We start from the raw sequence: 24750 nt of genomic DNA on the forward strand, positions 1-24750 counted from the left end.
TTTACATGCCTTGCATTTATTGCATGTAAAAAATCCTTTTATGTCACTTTTTTTAGCATCAATCAGCATGCTTCTACAAAGCGTGTCACATAATGATTTTGGTTTCTTAAACGTGAGGGCAGGATATTCACCTACATGTTCACATAAGTCTTCATCATTACGTAGGATTTCCCAAAATTTATTGAGACTTTTTCTCATTTCCCAGGCTTGAGTGTTGTAAGTTGTTATGAACCTGATGGGTTCATTCACTTCTTCCTCTTTGTCATCACTAGTCGGGAATAATAATTCCTGCCTGTTCAGCTTATCCACTTTCTCAGCTGCTTGATTCACTACAGTGGCATCATAACCTCTCGACAAAAATCTTTCGGTCATAATTGTTTTCTCCGTGAGGTAATTGTCGTCCTCGCTACAATTCCTGCGAGCTCTTAAAAGTTCTCCATAAGGGATACTACGTATTAGTTTTTTGGGGTGACAACTGCTAGCATGCAATAAGCTATTGCCTGAAGTTGCCTTCCTAAATAGCTTAGTGCACAGTTTGTTGTTTTTAATCATAACTAGAAGATCAAGGAATTCGAGTTCTCTGGCATTGATGGTACTGGTAAATGAAAGATTAAACTCATTTACGTTCAGGGCCTTGACAAACTCTTCAGCTTCCTCCTCTGTACCATTCCAGATACAGAAGATATCATCAATGTATCTCAGCCAGAGGACGACGTGGGTTTTGAATAATCCGATTTTGTTGATTACCTGCTCCTCCCACCAGCCGAGGTACAAGCCTGCAAAGCTGGGGGCGAAGCAGGTACCCATCGCCGTCCCCTGTATTTGTTTGTACATACAATCATCAAAAATGAAGAAATTTTTACTTAAACACAACTGAATCATATCCAGTATCATTTCAGTGTGAAAGAGAAAGGACAGTGATCTTTGTTTTAAGAAAGATCTGCATGCCTGAATCCCTAAGGCCTGAGGGATGCAGGTATACAGACTACTTATAATAATAATAATAATAATAATAATACTGGGTTTTATAAAGCGCGACAGCTACCTCGCGAGGAGGTGTCCCGGCGCTAGTAGAACACAGAAGACCTGGGAGGTAATTAAAAAAGCAATACAGGAATTAAAAAAGCTAGCGTAGTTGGTTAAAAAGCCACGTTTTTAGCAGTGTCTTAAAACAGGATTCGGAAGGGGCCTGCTGGATTTCTTGTGGGAGGGTGTTCCACAGAGTGGAGACTTACATCCAAACTCATTAAAAGGTAATCTGACTTCCAAGCGATATTCCCAATCAACCTTAAAAAATCACTGGTATCCTTGACATAAGAAGGAAGGGATTGGACCAGGGGTTGTAGAAAGTAATCTACATATTTGGATGTGTTTTCCAAGAGACTCTCACGTGAAGACACAATAGGTCTCCCTGGTGGATGTGTGGCGTTTTTGTGTATCTTCGGGAGGAGGTAAAGAACCGGGATTTTGGGATTTTTGCAATGCAAAAATTTGTATTCTTCGTCGCTAATCAGTTTTTTCTCTCTCCACAGTGACAATTTCTTTCCAACTTCCCTGACTGCTTCATCATATTCAGTTTTGTTGGATTGGCTATATCTTGTGCCATCCGACAGTTGTGCTTTACCTTCCTCAAGGTACATGGAACGTGGCCAGATTACCACGTTACCCCCTTTGTCAGATCTTTTTATGACAATATCAGTGTGTGCTTCAAGCTCCTGTATGGCTAGCCTTTGTTTAGTGGTCAAATTTGACTTATTGATTATTTTGCGTTTGGAAAGTTTTTTCAATTCACCAATCATTCCTTTTTCAAAACAAAAAATAGCCTCGCTAGTGACTTGAGGTACAAATGTGGATTTTGCTTTAAAATTTGTTTCACCACCCCTTTCAACATTAAGATCTGTATTCCCCAAATTGGTGCACGGGTCCTCAGAAAAACCGGCCACCTCGGCAAGCTCGTGCACTATTTGTAAAGTATCGACATCATCTATATTCAGGTCAAGCACCATTTCGGGTGGTGTAACTTTCTTACTGCTCTTGTTAATAGCAAACCATTTTTTCAATTTCAGCTTCCTGATGAAGAAAAACAAATCAATGCGTGCCTCAGTGTAATTAAAACCAGCCGTGGGACAGAAAGATAACCCCAGCGATAATACATCAAGTTGATCTTGGGTCAAAATAAAATCAGAGAGATTTACCACTGTCATGTTATTCATTGTTTTTTGGCAAATCGTCCCCTTGTTCTTGTTCCCACTGGGCTGTCTGTTGGATTTACGAATTTTGATCTGTTTCCTCCTCTGCCGCCTCGCCCACGATTTCCTCTTGGGCTGCCACTGTGTGCCTGAACATGTGTTCTTTCTTTGGCCATCAGCGTGTACTCCTTTAAAAAGCGTGCTTTTACTGAGTCAGGTTCGTGTTCTGCTGCGGTTTCTCTCGTTTCTGTCTCGGTTTCCTCTGTGGTATCAGTAGTTGGTGTTTCAATATTCTCAAAGATCGGTGTAACGACTGGCTTGGGGTGTCTTGTTGGAGGAGTGGTATTTTCGTTAGTGTCATTCCACAGTTGTTCAAATTTTTTACCAAAGGTCAAGATCTGTCCTTTGCTATAATCAATTTCGTCTCTTTCAAATTTACTTACTTTCTTCATTTTAATTTCATCCTCTATTTTACTCAATTTAGTCTCCATTTTGACCATCTCGCTGTTGAACTCGTCATTTGTATATAACTCCTTGAGTTTAAGGATAATTGTTTCACTTTCAGCGGTAAGCTCACGACTCTCCTTTTCGGCATATTTGATCAATATTCTTAGCATGTTCATAGAACAATTGTGGTTATTTGCAGTCCATTCCTCAATCATATCAGGGTCAGGTAGTTGTAACGTGGGGGTTATAAATATTCGTAACCCTCTCGGAATTCTGTCGCAATCAACGTACTGTTGTAACGCTGTTGCTTCCCACCATTTAGATTGTTCTTTTTTAAGAACCTTCCATAACTTGTCCCAAAGCTTTTTCTTTTCCATCACTGTGCTCGAGGTGGATTGCTGCACACTCGAATTGTCTTGGGTAACTGGTACTTAAGTGAACAGCTTGTTAGCTGCCTCACGTCTCCTAGTGTCTCTGGTGTTGGACATATCAATGTCGACGACTCAGTTAAAGAAGCGACAGACAGCTGCCCTTCAGCTGTACTGAAACACAATATTCGCAATGACACCGAACTTACTGAACACTTGTAAGTCCAGATCTCCGTATTGCTCCTCTTCAGCGCACAAAGTGTCTGCACCCCCCACGTATAACCCGGCTTACCTTGGTAGGACGCGTGTCACGGATCAGAAGGCTCCGTCCTCCGACCGTCCCTTCTTCCGCCACTCTCGCTCACCAAAAGCAGTTCCGGGTTATCGGGGCAAAAGTAATCAATCAATACTTCTTCGTGGTGCGGAGCGGGCAGGGGATTTAGCGTAAATTCCAAAATTATGTTGGCTGTTCCCAAGCCACTTGTACGGCGGGCACTCGGCAGGGGTAGCCACCCCCAACAAATCCACTCGAAACCGCTGCGTCTCACTTTCCCCTCACGGGACGAAAGAACACTGGAGCCGAGGCCACTATAGAATGCGTGTTTATTTAACACCAGGTCCGACGCGTTTCGGAGTTACAAGTCACTCCTTTCTCACGGGCAACAGACTGTGTTATTTTTTTGTATTTAAAACGCAAGTGCCGGTCACGTGCCATAGACATAGATAACATACTTAAATTTATCTTCATTCATCGCGTTTTTTGACATTGCAATTATAATCATATGGCAATTGATTCAAGCGATAATTCATCTCCAGATAAATGATAATATACATGGAACTTAAAGCAACTTCATCCTTTGCCTGCAGTAATTCAACATACAAAAAACTTTATCAAAGCGCAAGTGCGCACACAAACAAAAATGGAAAGCTTAAACCTTCATGGTGCCGTCTCATTGAAAACAATAATTTTAGACATATTACCGCCCCAGTGGGCACAAATTCCAAGTAGCCACAAGGAACCAAATTGGTCCCCAATGTACACCCATTGAGTACTCACTGTTGGAATCACAATAATAATCACTAGGTTACGGAAATCAAATACCCCAAACCAATGTCAATTCCTGACTATCGGTACTGTCCATTCACATCATTCACATCATCCTGCCAAGGTAAGCCGGGTTATACGTGGGGGGTGCAGACACTTCATGCGCTGAAGAGGAGCAATACGGAGATCTGGACTTACAAGTGTTCAGTAAGTTCGGTGTCATTGCGAATATTGTGTTTCAGTACAGCTGAAGGGCAGCTGTCTGTCGCTTCTTTAACTGAGTCGTCGACATTGATATGTCCAACACCAGAGACACTAGGAGACGTGAGGCAGCTAACAAGCTGTTCACTAAAGTACCAGTTACCCAAGACAATTCGAGTGTGCAGCAATCCACCTCGAGCACAGTGATGGAAAAGAAAAAGCTTTGGGACAAGTTATGGAAGGTTCTTAAAAAAGAACAATCTAAATGGTGGGAAGCAACAGCGTTACAACAGTACGTTGATTGCGACAGAATTCCGAGAGGGTTACGAATATTTATAACCCCCACGTTACAACTACCTGACCCTGATATGATTGAGGAATGGACTGCAAATAACCACAATTGTTCTATGAACATGCTAAGAATATTGATCAAATATGCCGAAAAGGAGAGTCGTGAGCTTACCGCTGAAAGTGAAACAATTATCCTTAAACTCAAGGAGTTATATACAAATGACGAGTTCAACAGCGAGATGGTCAAAATGGAGACTAAATTGAGTAAAATAGAGGATGAAATTAAAATGAAGAAAGTAAGTAAATTTGAAAGAGACGAAATTGATTATAGCAAAGGACAGATCTTGACCTTTGGTAAAAAATTTGAACAACTGTGGAATGACACTAACGAAAATACCACTCCTCCAACAAGACACCCCAAGCCAGTCGTTACACCGATCTTTGAGAATATTGAAACACCAACTACTGATACCACAGAGGAAACCGAGACAGAAACGAGAGAAACCGCAGCAGAACACGAACCTGACTCAGTAAAAGCACGCTTTTTATCCCCTTCGGTGCTCATGACGGAACGGTTCCGTCATGAGCCACGGTTGAGCTGTGCTCATGACGGAACCGTTCCGTCATGACCACGCCCGCGCAAGATTCCGTCAGCACAGCGGCGGAATCTGCGCAGCATGGAAGGGGTTAAAGGAGTACACGCTGATGGCCAAAGAAAGAACACATGTTCAGGCACACAGTGGCAGCCCAAGAGGAAATCGTGGGCGAGGCGGCAGAGGAGGAAACAGATCAAAATTCGTAAATCCAACAGACAGCCCAGTGGGAACAAGAACAAGGGGACGATTTGCCAAAAAACAATGAATAACATGACAGTGTAAATCTCTCTGATTTTATTTTGACCCAAGATCAACTTGATGTATTATCGCTGGGGTTATCTTTCTGTCCCACGGCTGGTTTTAATTACACTGAGGCACGCATTGATTTGTTTTTCTTCATCAGGAAGCTGAAATTGAAAAAATGGTTTGCTATTAACAAGAGCAGTAAGAAAGTTACACCACCCGAAATGGTGCTTGACCTGAATATAGATGATGTCGATACTTTACAAATAGTGCACGAGCTTGCCGAGGTGGCCGGTTTTTCTGAGGACCCGTGCACCAATTTGGGGAATACAGATCTTAATGTTGAAAGGGGTGGTGAAACAAATTTTAAAGCAAAATCCACATTTGTACCTCAAGTCACTAGCGAGGCTATTTTTTGTTTTGAAAAAGGAATGATTGGTGAATTGAAAAAACTTTCCAAACGCAAAATAATCAATAAGTCAAATTTGACCACTAAACAAAGGCTAGCCATACAGGAGCTTGAAGCACACACTGATATTGTCATAAAAAGATCTGACAAAGGGGGTAACGTGGTAATCTGGCCACGTTCCATGTACCTTGAGGAAGGTAAAGCACAACTGTTGGATGGCACAAGATATAGCCAATCCAACAAAACTGAATATGATGAAGCAGTCAGGGAAGTTGGAAAGAAATTGTCACTGTGGAGAGAGAAAAAACTGATTAGCGACGAAGAATACAAATTTTTGCATTGCAAAAATCCCAAAATCCCGGTTCTTTACCTCCTCCCGAAGATACACAAAAACGCCACACATCCACCAGGGAGACCTATTGTGTCTTCACGTGAGAGTCTCTTGGAAAACACATCCAAATATGTAGATTACTTTCTACAACCCCTGGTCCAATCCCTTCCTTCTTATGTCAAGGATACCAGTGATTTTTTAAGGTTGATTGGGAATATCGCTTGGAAGTCAGATTACCTTTTAATGAGTTTGGATGTAAGTAGTCTGTATACCTGCATCCCTCAGGCCTTAGGGATTCAGGCATGCAGATCTTTCTTAAAACAAAGATCACTGTCCTTTCTCTTTCACACTGAAATGATACTGGATATGATTCAGTTGTGTTTAAGTAAAAATTTCTTCATTTTTGATGATTGTATGTACAAACAAATACAGGGGACGGCGATGGGTACCTGCTTCGCCCCCAGCTTTGCAGGCTTGTACCTCGGCTGGTGGGAGGAGCAGGTAATCAACAAAATCGGATTATTCAAAACCCACGTCGTCCTCTGGCTGAGATACATTGATGATATCTTCTGTATCTGGAATGGTACAGAGGAGGAAGCTGAAGAGTTTGTCAAGGCCCTGAACGTAAATGAGTTTAATCTTTCATTTACCAGTACCATCAATGCCAGAGAACTCGAATTCCTTGATCTTCTAGTTATGATTAAAAACAACAAACTGTGCACTAAGCTATTTAGGAAGGCAACTTCAGGCAATAGCTTATTGCATGCTAGCAGTTGTCACCCCAAAAAACTAATACGTAGTATCCCTTATGGAGAACTTTTAAGAGCTCGCAGGAATTGTAGCGAGGACGACAATTACCTCACGGAGAAAACAATTATGACCGAAAGATTTTTGTCGAGAGGTTATGATGCCACTGTAGTGAATCAAGCAGCTGAGAAAGTGGATAAGCTGAACAGGCAGGAATTATTATTCCCGACTAGTGATGACAAAGAGGAAGAAGTGAATGAACCCATCAGGTTCATAACAACTTACAACACTCAAGCCTGGGAAATGAGAAAAAGTCTCAATAAATTTTGGGAAATCCTACGTAATGATGAAGACTTATGTGAACATGTAGGTGAATATCCTGCCCTCACGTTTAAGAAACCAAAATCATTATGTGACACGCTTTGTAGAAGCATGCTGATTGATGCTAAAAAAAGTGACATAAAAGGATTTTTTACATGCAATAAATGCAAGGCATGTAAATTCAGTAATAACTGTAAGTCCATTAAACTCTCCAAAGATCAATTGCCCATGATTATTCAGAAACATCTGAACTGCAACACAGAGTATGCAGTGTATGCACTTAGATGTCCCTGTAACAAGTTTTATGTGGGCAGTACCATCCACAAATGCAAGGTCAGAATATTAGAACACCGCAGAGCTATTACTAAGAATGATAGAACTTATCCCATCGCAAGACATTTCTTTGAATTTCATGGACAGAATCCGAATCTTCTGAGGTTTGTTGTCCTGGACCACATCCCAGCGAGACGCAGGGGTGGTAACAGGACGAGGGAGCTTAGAAGACTTGAGTCCAAAATAATCATAAAATACAATACTATGGCCCCAGAAGGTCTTAACCTTGATGAGGAACTTTCAGTACATTTGTAATTGTCATTAACAGCGGGTTTTGGTACTGATCTCCATGTGTTTTTAACTTTTTGTGTTAAATTGATTTGGTCAGTGCACTTGTTTTAGTTGTGTCAACGTCTTTTTATTCATCTTGCAGGTGGCCTATGGAACTGTGACTATAACGGGGATTACTGCATAAAACTTTCAACTGCATTGGAGAAAACAACTCACTGTAATGTGTTTTCACATGATTTGATGTACTTATGGTCATGATACTGACTAACATTATGTAAATTCAAGCCCACTTGGGCAGGATGATGTGAATGGACAGTACCGATAGTCAGGAATTGACATTGGTTTGGGGTATTTGATTTCCGTAACCTAGTGATTATTATTGTGATTCCAACAGTGAGTACTCAATGGGTGTACATTGGGGACCAATTTGGTTCCTTGTGGCTACTTGGAATTTGTGCCCACTGGGGCGGTAATATGTCTAAAATTATTGTTTTCAATGAGACGGCACCATGAAGGTTTAAGCTTTCCATTTTTGTTTGTGTGCGCACTTGCGCTTTGATAAAGTTTTTTGTATGTTGAATTACTGCAGGCAAAGGATGAAGTTGCTTTAAGTTCCATGTATATTATCATTTATCTGGAGATGAATTATCGCTTGAATCAATTGCCATATGATTATAATTGCAATGTCAAAAAACGCGATGAATGAAGATAAATTTAAGTATGTTATCTATGTCTATGGCACGTGACCGGCACTTGCGTTTTAAATACAAAAAAATAACACAGTCTGTTGCCCGTGAGAAAGGAGTGACTTGTAACTCCGAAACGCGTCGGACCTGGTGTTAAATAAACACGCATTCTATAGTGGCCTCGGCTCCAGTGTTCTTTCGTCCCGTGAGGGGAAAGTGAGACGCAGCGGTTTCGAGTGGATATATATATATATATATATATATATATATTTTCACAACGTTTGCGAACAGCCACCGCACTCCAAACCAGCGGGTGCGTCGTCGAGCAGACCTCGCAAACCGGGTCCCAAATATAGATAAATACTCCTTTTCAGAACAGGAATGACGACGCCATGTCTTGACAATTGGTATCAGATTTTAATCATCGGCAACGTCGGACGCGTTTCACCTGAACCAGCAGGCTTGTTCACGAACAAAGTTTTGTCAAAAAAACACCATTTTTAAAGCAGTGCACATGATCAGTCACATGATGAACTACAAAAGAAATGCATTGAAAGAAAGACTCGTAGTTCATTAGCAATCCATTTTCACAACAAGAACACCCAATGCAAAATTGATCACCATTGCCATCCAACTGGAATCGCAATTAATTACGCGTCTAAACGCACTACAATATTTCAATTCTTGTTACGTGCAGTCTGCACAACAAAGCTTGAGTACAGCCCAAGTGGGCATACATTAAGAGTCTTTTTCTATAAAATGCATTGAAAGATGGACTAATAGGTCATTTACAAACGAGTTGCAAAACAAGAACACACATTACGGTATTGCTCGCAATTGTACTCCAGCTGACATCACAATTAGTTCTGCGTACCTACGCACAAAAATGCTAAACAGCTAGTTATGTGCAATCTGCACACCAAACCTTGTGTACAGCCCTAGTGGGCATACATTGTAAGTCTGGCATGTTTAAGCCCATGTGAGCATGCACTGTGCATAATTATACAATCTAAAAAGCGCATCTTGACTGATCTTATTTCATATAATAAAGTGCTAACCAGTGGGACATTAACAAAACATCTAATTACACACACTAATGTTAAAAATTAACATAAAAAGAGATTACAGAAAGATAGAAAGATAACAACAGAGGCATGATGCTAGTGACTGAAGTTAAAGATCTTTATAGATGTGTAAACAGGTCCTCTTCCATATTGAGGCCTGTCGGGGTTCTGCTATTTAGTTCTAGAATATAGCGGGATTCCAATTTTCTTAGATCTTTTTCCCTATTTCCCCCTCTGATATTGGGAGCAATAGCATCAATGACAAAGTAGGTAAGACCTCGAACATTGTTATCATGATATTTTGCAAAATGCCGAGCTACAGGGTATGCCTTGTCCTCGTTCTTAATTGCTCGGAGATGCTGCAAAATTCGTTTGTGGACAGGTAGAATAGTACTGCCCACATAAGACAGATTACAAGGACAGGTAAGTACATACACGGCAAAAGTAGTTTTACAATCATATTGCCCTTTGATGTTTTTTTCAATTTTCGAGCACCCCGTTGTATACTTAACTGTGTTCTTGCCATGATGACAAGCTTTACACTTGGTGCATTTAATGAACCCATTTTTGCGTTGCAGCCAGGTAGCTTTGGAAGATATAGCAATAGATTTAGGTGCCATGTTGCTCACCAGCATTTGTTTGAACGATCTCGCTCTGCGGAAGGTTATTAAAGGTCTTGCTGATACTATTTTATTCAAAACAGGGTCGTTACGGATTAAATGCCAATGCCTTGACAGTATGTTCCTAACTTTGCCATGTTGTTTATTGTAAGTTGTTATCATTCTACAATCGTTTGGAGCATTTTCCTTGTTCTTCCCTTTCTTGGTAGACCTTGTGGTTTTGAAAATGATATCTTCCCTAGTTATGTTCTTTACTTTGTGAATAGCCGCATTGATACAATCATCCCCATAGCCTCGAGATTTGAAGCGGGAATGCAACTTTGTTAATTCAGTCTCCCTGACTGCATGCTCACTACAGTTACGCTTGGTTCTCAGGCATTCCCCATAGGGGATGCTACTAATCAGACTCTGCGGATGGAAACTAGTTGCATGAAGCAACGTATTGCCTGCCGTTGGTTTTCGATAGATTTTAGATTGTATCTTGGCATCTTTTACGTATACTGTGAGGTCAAGAAAATTGACTTCAGAATCACTGATATTACTAGTGAATTGCAAATTTAAATTGTTAATTTGCAGCTGTTTCACAAATTGCCTAGCTGATGGTTCCGGACATTTCCAGATGACAAACAAGTCATCTATATACCGGCTCCAATGTAAAATGTTATTGTGCCAAACCTCCTGATGTTCTTGCTGGACCACCTGCTCCTCCCACCAGCCCATATGCAAATTCGCATAGCTGGGGGCGAAGCAGGTGCCCATCGCAGTCCCACATTGCTGATGAAATAGTTCCCCATTAAAAAGAAAAAAATTATTCTTTAAACAGGTACCTATCATAGAGATCAACATCTGAGTATGTGCCCATAGTGAGATATGACGTGTACCTAAGAAGTGTTTAATGGCATTCAGGCCATCTATATGTCTTATACTGGTGTATAACGTAGTGACATCGATGGTTACTAAGAGCATATCTTCTTCCCATGGGATATCATATATACTTTTCAAGAAGTCACCTGTATCTTGTATGAAAGAGGGCAGCAATTTGACCATTGGGCAAAGAAAAGAATCAATAAATTTGGAGGTATTTTCAAAGGCACTCCCGATGGCTGAGATAATGGGCCTTCCTGGCGGATTAACAAGATCTTTGGTTTTTCACCGTGTGCACACCCTGCGCGCACGGTGCGCTTCACGCACCGTGCGCGTGCTGTGGGCACTCGGTGCGCTTCGCGCACCGAGCGCCCACGTTGCGCAGTTCATACCGTGCCCGCCTCGCCTTTTTTTACACAGTAACAATTTTTTTTTTCCCTTGCGGGTCCTTCAATTTATGTAATAAATGTGATTGTTTTTCGTTTTTTTTTTTTTTTATTTTTTGCCGTGCGCGTACGGTAAGCTTACCGTACGCGCACTCCGCGATTTTTTTTAAAAATTATTAAATGTATTTTTCGTACTTTTTGGTCCTTCGTGGACGCCCTGACAAACGCTAGGGGGTCTACAACTCTCTCCGTTGCCCCCTTTTCACGTTATCCACCTTTGTTTTTCAGTGCGAGAGACAGAAAATGGCGGCCGACACTTTCTGATTTCGACCGATTCGAATGTTTACAGTCATGTAACCACCAATCAGAATTGAGCTCGCGCACGGCACCGTACGCGTACGGTAAGCTTACCGTAAGCGCACGGAGCGCGCTTACAGATATATATATATTGATTTAAATGCTATTTTCTCAGGACCTACTGAACAGATTTACACCAGACCTGCAAAAGGCACATCTCTGACCTGAGGACTACCTCTCTGCCAAATTTCAAGCAATTCTGTTCAGCCGTTCGGGCTGTAGCTCGGACTAAAGGTCCTATGGGAAAATGCATGGGGAAAACGCGTTTTGGGACCCCCCTTTTTTCCCAGCCCCCGCTTGACGAATCCCCCCGAGACTTTCAGGGTAGGAGCGGAGCGGAGCGGAGCGGAGCGCCCCACCTATTTTGAAAATTTCGCGAGGATTCGTCAACCGGCGCCAAAGTTATTCCAAATAGAATGTTGCGGATTTCCTATGGAAACACGGTCCTAACCATAACTATCTACTGGCGACCGCCAGTAGATAATATATATATATATATATATATATATATATATATATATATGTGTGTGTGTGTGTGTATGTACACACACACACACACACATATATATATATATATGTGTGTGTGTGTGAGTATAGAGAGATAGACAGAAGAGGAGAGGTGCTATGATACTCCCTTGCCTCAGTCCGTTTGATGTATTGATTTTTCGATACAAGGATCTATTATTTCCAAGTTCAATTCTTGTCCGAGCCCCTTCATGTAGTTGCATTATTAGTTTCAGTAAGGCTGACAGGATTCTCAAGATACGCATTTTTCTCCAAAGACATTCTCAGGTTATGGTGTTATCGGCCGTTGATAGATCAATACATACCACATGGAAAAGTAGCTTTCTTTTAACAGTGTACTCCTCAACCAGTAGCTTCAGTGACAGTGCATTTCACTAGTAGCTGACCATCCACCGTTGTATAGCATTTCCTAAAGACCAATTGCGCCTTTGGTAGGACCACCTCTTTTTCAACCCATTCATCTAGGAATTGCAGGAGATATTTAGCATATATTTTGTCTGGTATATCCAATAATGTTATCATAAATTGTTTTTGGGAGTGTATGTAGGCCTTTTCTGATGAATGGGATTCCTCATGATGCCCTTCCAAGACTCCAGGGTTTTATTTCCACTGATTATTGATGAACAAACTGGACCTAAGGTTTGAGCTCATAATTGTGGTGCTAGGTTTCGTTTGTCTTTTTAGATTTTTGATAATTACCTCAATTTCCTTAAGTGTTGGTATTAAGGCATGCAGATCTAAATTATCTATAGCAGACTCCAATCCTTTAACAGTCAACAATAAGATTTGTTCATTATTTCTATTTTTCTTTCCATATAATTCTGGTATATAAATAAACCATTTCTCACTGCAACTGGTGGTGCTTCTATTTTCTGTCAGACCCCCAAGGTTTATACCCACTATATCCCAAAAGGGCTTGTTTTTCCACTGTTGGAGAGGCATGATTGGTTGCATCCATATTTTTGATTTCTCTGCCCAAGCAATCTTTCTAGGTTTTTTCCGGAAGCCTTTCTGCATTGTTTTATTTAATGTACCCTATTAACAGGGCCATATCTTAAGGCATCCCTTATGTTCCTATTCAGGTGTTCTCTTGCTTTCTCATTTTAGGACAATGATTTCCCCTTTGGTCTATTTCCTTTATTAACAGTTGCTGATGCAATATATCTAACTGTGCTTATCAATTTTCCGTACTCACCTAGTAACGTTTCTGGGTTCATCTCCGTGTAAGACATCAGGGGCGGGGGGGAGGCGGGGGGGTGGAGGGGGTTGAATAATTTTTAAAGTTGCATTTTTTACATATGATATGGATATAATATTTGTTGATTTCTATGTCATTATTCGTCATCTTCACTGAGTTGTTTAAGGCTAAATGTAGTAAGTTATGATCAAGCCCCATTAGATCACCAATCTCATGTCATTTACCAAATAGAAATCTGCAGAGGAGATTTCTGCAAAATCTATAAGAAAAGACAGCCTTCCATTGTCATAATGTATGTTTCCCTGGCTGATCTTCTTTAGTCTTTCCATTTATTATTGTAATATTTAACATTTCTAATACCGTATGCAATCTTTCCCCTTCATGATCTCCTGTGCTATCAGGTAGTATTTGTCTTGGTATGGACAAGGCCACATTCCAGATAAATTGCTGCATTAGATTTTTTCAGTGTGAGAATGCAATACAAAACACATTAATTTGGTTCAATTGAGGCTACGAACCGTTCGTACAAGATTTCATTTGGTGTGCCTTCGCTACTCAACTTTTTAGCCTCAATATTCAAATTCATTCCCATTTACCTGGAATTTTAAAATTGAAAATTTTCCATTTTTCTTTTTTAAAAATGTATTTATAGTGTATCAATCTGATAATAGCGTTTCATTTACTAAACAGTTGCAAACCCCTGAGAAAGCATCATGAACCGCCAGGCGTAGACGGACCCCCGGTTAAGAACCGTTGTCCTTGGCTTGTGGATCTGTAGAAAGGCACAGTAGTGGTTAGGTGAACAAAGTGCTATATAGGTTAAAAAATGTGTATCCTTAAGTTAGGAGCTTTGCAGGCTTCGAACATACCTTACGCACAAACATTGAATATATTCCATTATTGTATATTGTGATACTATGTTACCTGAGAGCCCCGTTGAGTCTTTGGAACCACCAGGATACAGTGGGGCATATCAACAACAACCGGCGATAATTATCTCTAAGCGCACTTAGCGCTAGGATAATTATCGCCGGCTAGCGTGAATTTTTATCGCTGAGATAGCGTGCTATTAGCAACGCTTATCTCAATAGCGATAAAAATCCTCACGCTAACAGGCTAACGTGAGATTATTGCTGGAAACCCAGCGATAATCTCACGTTAGCTTGTTGATAAGGACAGGCAAACTTAGCCATGATATCCTCCTTCCATAGGATATCATGGCTAAGTCAGAAAAATACCAGACGTAAAAAAGCAGCGTTAACCGCAGTTAGCGCTGCTTTTTTTGTCTCTAACAGGGTTAGCGACATTCTTGATAATAGGAGAAATGTCGCTTAGCGACATTTCTCCTATTATTTTACTCTGGAACGCCCCCTTTGCATCTCATTAGAGATGCAAGGGGAAGCGTAGAGTAAAAGGGTGCTAACATACACATTTGCATGTTAGCACCCTGTTGTTGATAGGGTGCTAGTTTTATCTCTCATTTTTTGGCTTTTAAAGCCAAAAAAGCAGAGATAAAGCCCTTGTTGATATGCCCCAGTGAATGTAAAAACACCCCAGTGCAGGTAGCATTCGCGTAGGCAGCGTTTTATCGACTAGATAGGACCTCAGTGGTAAGTGAATGTGTCTTCTGAGAGTAAAACGCTTTGGAATTTATTTGCTCGTATTATTACACTTTTCACTTATACTATGAATCCGTACGTACAAGAAAGGTTCAGGGGTCCTGGTACTGGATGCTATTGCCAGCTTTTGTCAGCGATAGGTAGAGGAGGGTGGCTCGAGGCACTGGACCTTTCCAGCCTCCTGACAGTAACTGTATAAAGAGAATGTGAGCGTTGTCTCCTCCTTGATTTAAGTTAGATCTCCCAGGAAATGTCCTGTAAGGTTCTAATGTTTTTTCAGAAAAGAGGCAATTTTCTTTTGTTCTCTTGAAAGAAATCTTCATAGATGACATCATTGTTATCGTGAGGTTTTTGTGCTTTGAATGTACTCATACTATGTATGTTCTCAAGATAGCATTTCTCACCTGATTTGAACTTTGTCCTGCTCAGGTGAATAACGTGAGGGGGCCGCTGCCTATCACCCTGCAGGGTGGGACACTACAGATACACCACCGTGGCCAGTATGCTATGCTGGAGACCTCCTACGGCCTGCAAGTGCTCTACGACTGGAAGTCCTACGTCATTGTGAGAATTCCCAGATTATTCCGCGGGAATGTGTGTGGAATGTGTGGGAACAACAACCTGAACCCCAACGATGACTTCATGACGCCGTCGGGCAGACAAGCTGGTGATGCCGGACAGCTCGGGAGCAGCTGGAAGACGAGTGCTCCTGACGCAACGTGCCGTGATGACTGTAACGGCGCGTGCCAGGTCTGCCCCGCTGAACGCGCCGTGATATACGAGGCTCTGGAATTCTGTGGCCGTCTAGCAGACACCACTGGGCCCTTCAGGCTCTGCAATGCTCAAGTCGACCCTCAACCTTACCTGAAGGGCTGTGCCTATGACCTGTGCATGAACAATGGATATCGGAATATCTTGTGCCAGACATTCACTACATATGCAATTACCTGCCAGAACCGAGGCCTCCCGGTCTACGAGTGGAGAACTCTAACTGGCTGCAGTGAGTATTTTTTTAATGTTGTTAATGTTACACGTTCAGAACATCTATTTGTCGCAGGACTAGCTTTACCGAGATTTTGCAAACCCTGTCCCTTCCTGCACAGAAATGATCCTAAAATCATATTTTGTAACTTTCATGTATGCTGCTTTATGCAGCACACATGAAAGTTACAAAATGGCATTTTTTTAAATGGTTTCTTTATGTACCGGAAGGGATACCTTCCTGTACATAAACAAACCATGGAATTTTGCTTTTTCCATGTGTGTTGCACAAAGCAGCACACATGAAAAAAGCAAAAACGAGGAGAAATAATGCATTTCTCCTCGTTTCGCCAACTTAAGACCAGGGTTTTCCTGGTCTTAATTTTTGCACTACCTCCTATGTATGCTGCCCTTGTACATAGGGGGGCAGCGTCAAATACAATGGATGTTGCTGTGGAACGCCCACCACAACACCCACTGCATACCCCTTTCATGCTAAACATAGCATGAAAGGAGGCTTAACGCTGCCTTGTACATAAGCGAAGGCCCCTATCAGCACGGGAAAGTCACAAAAAGTGATGTTCCCATGGTCGATAGGGGCTTGTACATATGCCCCAAAGTGACTTTTGGTGAGTTTGAGGCATCTAATGTTCACTCAAAGATCAGTTGCCGCTCGTTATGCACCTGTGTATCTAAGAGTATATATGCTATTTATGTCGTGAAAACCTAATTGAAAAGCAGAAGTGTGCTGCACAGGGTCCAATGCAAATACACAGTCAGATTTGAGAGGTAACTGCTTTCTAAGGGCAAAAATGCACAATACTACAGCATTATGTTTCATGTTACATTACATTATGTTATGCTATCAGTATTTTAAAGGACGCCCATTAAGGTATCCAGGTACTTGATAGCCAGTGTGTGAAGCCAGCCCTTGAGGACTTATGCGAAGAGCCAGGTCTTCAGGTTCTTCTGGAGCTCAAGAAGAGAGGAGGAGTCTCTGATGTGTTGTGGGAGGTTGATCCAGGCTTTAGGAGCCAAGTACGGGAAGGTGCAAGCCCCTGCTCTTCTTTTGGGTGGGGGCAGTGCTAGTGCGAGTTTGACACAGCGGAGGTGTCTAGAAGGTGGATGGAAATTAATGCTGCTATTCAGGTAGGCAGGGGCTGTCTTGTGGAGTGTTTTATTCGGTGAGGAGTTTGAAGTGTTTATGCTTGTGTATCAGGACTCAGTGGAGTTCCCTAAGGTGTGGTGTGCTATTGGAGGCTTGAGTACAAGTCTGTCTGCTGTGATTTGCACTTTTTGCAGTCTTTTTGTGAGGTGGTTGGATATCCTATTGTAAAGGGTGCTTGCATAGTCTAGCCCACTGGTGATGAAGAGTTCGATTGTTGTTTTCCTGGTGTTGTGCGGTAACCACTTAAATATTTTCTTCAGCATCCTAAGAGTGTCAGATCAGGAAAACGCTACGGTGTTGATTTGGGTAGCCATGTCCACTTTGTTTTCTATCATGATTCTGAGGTTTCTTGTCTGTGAGCTAGGCATGGGAGTGGGTCCGAGGTTTGTGGACTACCAGGTGGAGTCCAAGGACAAGGTTTCTTTCCCAAATATCACCGCATCGGTCTTGCCCAAGTTGAGTTTGACGCAGTTGGATTGGATTTCATGCAGGTGGCCACTTTGGTCATGCATGTGGTGAACTTTTTCCTGGTATTAAGTGTTTTGTCCGAGTGGGACAAAATCAGTTGCTTGTCATCAGCGTATGTGAGGATGTTTATGTTGTGCAGAAGAGCATCGGGCTGAGTGAGGAGCCCTGATAGATTCTACAGGTGGTTCAGAGAAGTGTGACAGGGGATGGGGATGGCACAAGTTTGGGGGTTTTCCAGTGAGAAAGGAGCAGATCCACTCCAGGGTGTGTCCCTGGATTCATGCTTCAGGAAGTGGTCGGATCAGAATGTAAAAGAAAACAGTGACGAAGGCTGCTGATAGAACTTGGAGGATGGGGCTGCAGTTACCCCCCTGTCAAGCATAATCTGGATGTCATCCATTGCTACACTGAGGGCAGTTTCCATGCTGTGGTTGGATCTGAATCCTGATTGTGTGGCATTGAGAAGCTGGCGATTTGCCAGGTGTTTTGAGAGGTGGCTTTTGCCGAAACTTTGGCTGGGTAAAGAAGTAGTTGGCAAGCTTGGCTGGGTCAGCCTAGGGTTTCTTTAAGAAGGCATTGACATCTGCATGTTTCCATGGTTCCGAAAGGTGGCTGTTCTGATGGAGGTGTTGACGATGGGGGTGAGGGCCTCGCCAATAGGGATCTCCCTTTTGTCAAAAGCGTGATGGGGGCAAGGATCTGCCGAGGTCCCAGAGCTTATGGTTTACATGATTGTTGTGGTTTCTTCTGTGCTGATGGCGTCCCATGTGGTGATTGTGTTGTCTTCTTTCATCACAGGGACACTTCTGGTGACAGTCATGGCGGTCCGATGCAGAGTGTAGTTGCTGTACATGGTTGTGATCTTGCTGCAAAAAACATTTGAAAGGTCGTTATTCAAATACTGGGTTAGGGTGATGCTGCCGGTGGCAGATGTGGATGTGTTGAAATCCTTGACAATAGCAAAGATGTTTTTGCTGCTGTTGAAGCTGGCGTTTATTCATTCGACTAGGGCCTTCCGCTAAGTTTTTCTGATTAGCTGGTGGTACCTTCTTTGGGGGACCTTACTCTACTATGTTGCTACCTATGTAAGTGGCAAATGGCAGATATTAGCTACTAGATTCCTACAGTCAGGCACAGTCACAGCCTCAGCCATGCACCCACATCTTGTTTCATTGATCCTCCTTTAAGCACCTCTGCTGGTTGCGAATCACCCCACTTTTTCATAACGCCGTAGCCAGGCAGCTCAACTTCTGACGCGGATAATTCCGCAACCTGACTCCTCGGCACCATTTCCGATGTTATCCAAAAAATATGGTATTTGAGCAGTAAGAAATGTATATTGTGCCTGTCAAAAGCTTACCTCATGGAGGCAGTAAGCGAGTATAATCTAACTAGGCAACTCTGAAAGTTTCGATCTTTAATGCGGGGGCATATTTTTATTTAAACATATTTAAGCGTAAAACCAATGCTATTGGTAAGTTACATACTGCCAGGTGAGTCACAAATGTAAGATTGCATAGACTGCCTGTATTTAGAGTGCTTTAGCTCTCTCTTGTGCCAAAATACTGTAACCGCAGCCATTTTAAAAAATAAAAAATAAAAACAAAACTGCATAATTTTGCACACATTTTGGGGTTCCTATATTCAACTCACGTTTTCTGTTGGCGCTATTCCCTCTGATGACGTCAACTTCTCCTCTGGTTTCTCGTATCATCTATAGGCTAAATACACCCTGATATTTCTAGCTTTCACTACTGTCTCACCCGACTTTCAGCCACGCAAATTTCATTATCTCACTAGGATTAATCGTGCTGACCTCTTCAATGACAGAGATCTTGTTGTGTCCTTTATCTACTGTGCCTGGCTGTTTACCATTATCCATCAAAATGCTTCCTGTCATCCTGACAATAGCATCCTCTGCGGGAAGTATCACAATTCTAGCCACTCCTCCTCCGCACTTGGAATTCTGCCTCAGTAGTGTTGTGGCCACAGCTCTGGACCAGCTTCTGAACAGGTGCATTAAATGTGGTGAGGTTGTGGGCATCCTTGCTGATCCAGGAGTAAGTGGCAGACCCAAGGGATAGTTTTTACGTCGAGCCTAGAGCAGCGCATGCGCTGCATGCTCGACTTTTAGTAAGGGGGTTTTCAAAGTGCTACCCCGTGCTTTGGCTGGCCTAGCGGTTGCGTTCACGCGAGCATGCACGCGCGCATCCGCAATCTGTCTTGTCTTCGTCACGGGTAATTAAGTGCATCGCGTTCACTTTAACTGTCAGCGCCAGCACGGCCAATGCTTTTCGCGCACGCTTGTTTATTTTAGAATTCTGTTACAGTGCTTGACCGGTTTTTATATTACAGTTTTAAATTGTTTGCCAAGAAGTAATTATCAACTCGGAAGCTATGTAAGAATAACGAACATCAGTTAAACACTGCTAAGACTTCCCTTAACCCCTTCGCCGCGGCGGGAATTCTGCCGCGGCGCTGGGGGGTGCGGGGGGGGCAGCGCGGTGGCGCTGTGCTCATGACGGAGCCGCTCCGTCATGAGCCACGGTTGAGCTGTGCTCATGATGGAACGGTTCCGTCATGACTCCGCCCAGTTGCGTTGTCCCCCCGCACAGGCGGGGAAACAGCGCCGCGTGGGCGGAGCGGCCGCCAATGGTCGTGGCATGACGGAACCGTTCCGTCATGAGCACACGGCAACCGTGGCTCATGACGGAACGGTTCCGTCATGAGCGGGGAAGGGGTTAAAAATCTTAAAAGTCCCAAACAGTGGTAAAAAGCCGTTTTAACTAGCACATTAACAAAAGGGTCAGAATAGAAGGTGCATGCTTATTCAAAATCACCAGAACGAGGTATAAGATTACTCAATTTTATTGTCACACTAGCTGGCAAAACTCGTGGTAGAAATATGATCTATAGTCATGTGGTCCAGATGGCTCGCATCCTCAGACCTTTTAAGGTTCTGCCTAAGCAGCGCGCATGCGCTGCATAGGAAAAGACCTTTAGCAATCGCTTCAGCTTTGCTGCCAAAAATGTGCACGCATTGCATAGCTTTGAATGCAACGCATGCACGTCTGGCGATTCCCTTGCGGGAGCAAGCTTTCAAGCCATGTGATATTAAACAAATATGGTTCCTGCTTGCTCCTGCAAGGGAAACAGGTGCAGGCCCCCTCCTCTCTCCCCTCCCCCTGCTGCCTCCGCCTCTCCTCATCTTTTTTTTCCCATTCAGCACGAGGCATGCGCTTGTCCTTCCTTGCCTACAGTCAAATCATTTCACAATTTATGCGAAACATTCCGAGTCCAGAAGATGGCAGAAGCGCAATACAAATGCCGGACCACCTCGCCACAGCGGCACTAAAGCATATTTTGTCACCTTCACCGACCTAGTCATTTGTCTCCATTATCTCCCCCAAGGCAGACGACCCTTTGTCATCCCTATAATGAGCGCTGTCCATCTCACGCGGGTGAAAAGAAGTGAAAACAGCAGCGCGCAGGCAGCCGCATTGCGGCACTGCCGACTCTTTGTCAATGAAGAGACTGCAACGTTTTAGTTGTCTTTGCATTTAAAACGTAAATACCCATTAATCGAATCTGCTGGGGCCACCTACGGAAACTCGGACTAATTGTGACGAAGAGCCCTTTCGACGATACAAACCCTTACATAGGAGGCAGCATACAGACCTCGAATGGCTCTTAGACTGCGGCTAGCCCCCAGGGTAAAAATTAAGCAAGAACTGAGCCTCTTACGCTCCATTCCTGATGCTTCAGTGCTTCACCCCGGGGACTGGAAGAGGGTGACAAGAAAACCTACCCGCGCGGTTTCAGTCGAAGGAGCGCGCTCGTTTTTCGCACTCCCATCTCATCCCTTGGGGACTGCTGCACAAGGAGGCGTCGTTAGTTACTTTATGAAGTTGAAAACTATACTGTGTCCTTAAGCAATGCGCGTCCACGCGATCCTTTGCATTTATGCTCTAAATGTGTGAGGTGGCAGCTGCAGAGTAGAATGTGTTCCCGAGCTGGGTTCTGTCCGTGGGGTGGCCTGCTTCACTAAAAGAGCAACCCTGGAATCCTTGATGGGGACACGCCACACTAGAGCAACGGATACCGAGGACTGGACGAGCCCCCTTCCTTAACAGAGGTATGACCCCAGGCTCGCGGGCCCAGCAGGGCGACGATGAAGAGATTCACCGCCAGTGCTGGAGCGTCAGGTTAGCTGGAGGAGAAGGCGCCGTAGCGTGGGGTGCCAGCGCCCGGGGCTAGGCAAGTGTCCTTACACTTTTCTTTTAGACATTTGTGCCCCTAAGAATTTTGCGCCCGGCAACCGCGACTGTGTCCCCGCCCACGCTATGCCACTTACTTCTAGACTAATGTTATGTGAAGTAGCTTATACACAGCCTTACTCATAGGTAGGTTTATGTTTAGGAAGAGAAAAGCTGCCTTGCCCCTAGTCTTATCCTATGTTAGGATGAAGACAAGGACGCCTTACTCTTAGTATTATGGGATGCGTGAGAAGGTGGCCTGATATATGCTGTCCACTAGTTCTAGTGGACACCTCGTTTCAGTCAAAACAACTCCTTATGGTGAATGGTTAAAGACAACCTTTATTGAAAGCTATCCTAGTGGTAGCTATGGAGAGAAGCCTTCAGGCTAAGTCTTGAAGGAATGTAAAGCAGCTTGTTTTACCAGTCTATAATCTCTTAAATGATCAAATGAAAGGACAACCACACCAGGTATATATTCAAAATATATGTATTTAGTATAAAACACACCCCTCTAGTCTCTTTATGAGACTGGAGTTTGAAGTACTTTGTTTACAAGTTAGCAATTATCAGTAATAGCAAAAATACACGTTTGAGCCCTACGGGCATACCAAACCATATACCAAAAAAGTGGTATAAGTACCATGACTGGAATAGACACAAGGCCTAGAGACTGTAGAATCGCTGGGACCCCAAGGAACCACCCAAGGTAGTGACACAGGGGCCCCACGGGGACTGTATGCAGTGTGTAAACACAACCGCGGGTTCCCGTTATCTTCTATGGGCAATGTCGCAGTTGACAATTTAAAGATTAGGGACACTTCCAATCGAGTCAGGACCAAACCCTTTTGGACTTAAGAAGGTCTAGGGCTAGCTCCCATGGGAGCACCGGAGTACTCGAGTTACCTCACCCAGGCAACCCGGGTGCATAGGTGACTTTTGGTGTCGGGTCGCGCCGTCGATTTCAATGGAAGCCTGCAAAGAACTGCTGCTGCCGTGAAGAGGAGAAGAGGCCAAAGAGATCCAAGCCTGGATCTAGGATGGAAGGAACCTGTAAGCAGAGGGGACAGAGTCTGGGTCACTAGCCAGTGAGCAAGGGCAGGATGGACCAATGTCCACAGATGTCGGGTGCTTCAGGTGAGTTGATGGGTGTCTTGACTCTTCAGCCTCGAGGTCCAGGAGGCATCGATGAAGACCATGTGCTGGATTTGAGCTGCCCACGAAGTCTGTCGAGTGCTGCGGTGTCAGCGACCAGAATTGACCCAACAAGCCTTGGCAACGGCAAGTCACTGGATTTCAGAGAAAGGACTGCGGTGCAGACCAGCAAGGTCTTAGGGACTCACCCAGTGAGGGTAAGTCAGGGCATGTCTGGAGCAACCAGGTAAGCCTAATTAGAAAAGGAGTTTCCTTTGTGGGGACCTGCTAGCCAATAGGCTAGTGATTGCAAAGGAGCCTCAAGCGGTCGCAGTTGAAGCTGGCCCACTGGTCACTCGTGGAGTGGTGGCCAACAATCTTCAGTGCAGGAGGTGCTCAAGGCTGGGGCTACTCGGAGCCCAAAGCACAACTTCGAGGAGGACCAGGAAGATAGTGTTGCTGCAAAAGTTCACGGTGTCTAGGGGTCACGGTTCCACGTCACCCACGATAGCCACGGGCCTCAGCTTTGCTGTGCACTCAGGGTAGCCTCGGGGAAGTCTGAAAATCCACATCTGGTGATGCAAAGACTTCGGTGTCCGGCGGGAGCTTCAGCGATGCAGACCGGTCAGTTTCCTCCTTGGTGCCTGCCAAGGAGGGGAGTCACTCCTTGACCCCAAGGGAGATTTCTTCCGTCTTCTAGTCATGATAGAAAGTCGCAGGTCCAGGATATATGTTGCAGAGTTTCATCCAGGGTAATCTAAGGTCCTAGGGACTGGATTCCTATACTTATACTAAGTTTAGGGGATGGACTAACTCTAAGGCCCCATCTATGGGTGTGCTTGGAAAGAGGGGTGGTTAAGCTGCAGATCGGCGCATATAAAATCTCCCTGCTTCCACGGACAGAGTAAACCTACAGTCACACGCACAAACACACATCATACGCTAGGGTCCATCACACTAGATTCACACTATTACTCTATCCACACCGAATATAGGAGAACCAATCTGCATCTACAATGAGGTCAATGAGACCATAAAATTACTGTCCTGAGTCATGATTTAAAACATAGGAAATACATTTGGAACTCAATAATTGACAAGGAATAAACACCCGACACTGAAATTCAAACAATGCTTGTTTATCTAAATCAATTCAAATGAAAAGTCAATCATTAGCAAAATTGTCATTCTCATAGTTACCTATTCTAGCTAAAAGGGTCAAGACAGGTCTCTCGGTAAAGTCTCTCAAGCTGCCGTCCTCAGCATGGGTAACATCCAAACGCGATGACCACCAGGAAAGAATGAATGAACGAACGAACGTGGACCCTCTCTAGTCTAACATATTTATAGGGTATATTGCGAATAAAAGTTACAAACAAAAATTAGATATCCGTTGAGCCACTGAGCAGAGCGAACAGGAAAGGAAGTCTCTCGGTTACATTTAGAAAACCTCCGCTCAGGAAAAATCACAAAAAATAAAAAGACGGAAGAAGGAAACTCGAGTTTGCAAATGTTACTTTCGTAAATGTTCTTCCTTGATATCTTAGCAGAGCCACCGCAGACTGGACAATGTTCATTGTGCTTTATCCTTGTCCAAGGACAGCTGAAATCGTTCCCAGAGCTGCTGTCCTCACGGAAGATTTTCTAACCAGGCAAAGGCTGTGGTCAGGTG

General features: G+C 43.5%; 1 protein-coding gene across 1 annotated transcript in view; it reads left to right on the plus strand.

Moving 5' to 3' along the window:
- Positions 1–24750, plus strand: part of LOC146809137 (IgGFc-binding protein-like) — a gene marked incomplete at its 5' end in the record, with an annotated part of 458615 nt that overhangs the window by 32113 nt on the left and 401752 nt on the right. The window contains one exon of the mRNA XM_085615951.1: positions 15501–16071. Coding sequence (XP_085472077.1) covers positions 15501–16071 — 571 coding nt within the window. The remainder of the gene's footprint in view (positions 1–15500; positions 16072–24750) is intronic.

Source organism: Triturus cristatus, chromosome 7, assembly GCF_964204655.1.
Source record: "Triturus cristatus chromosome 7, aTriCri1.1, whole genome shotgun sequence".
NCBI lineage: Eukaryota > Metazoa > Chordata > Amphibia > Caudata > Salamandridae > Triturus > Triturus cristatus.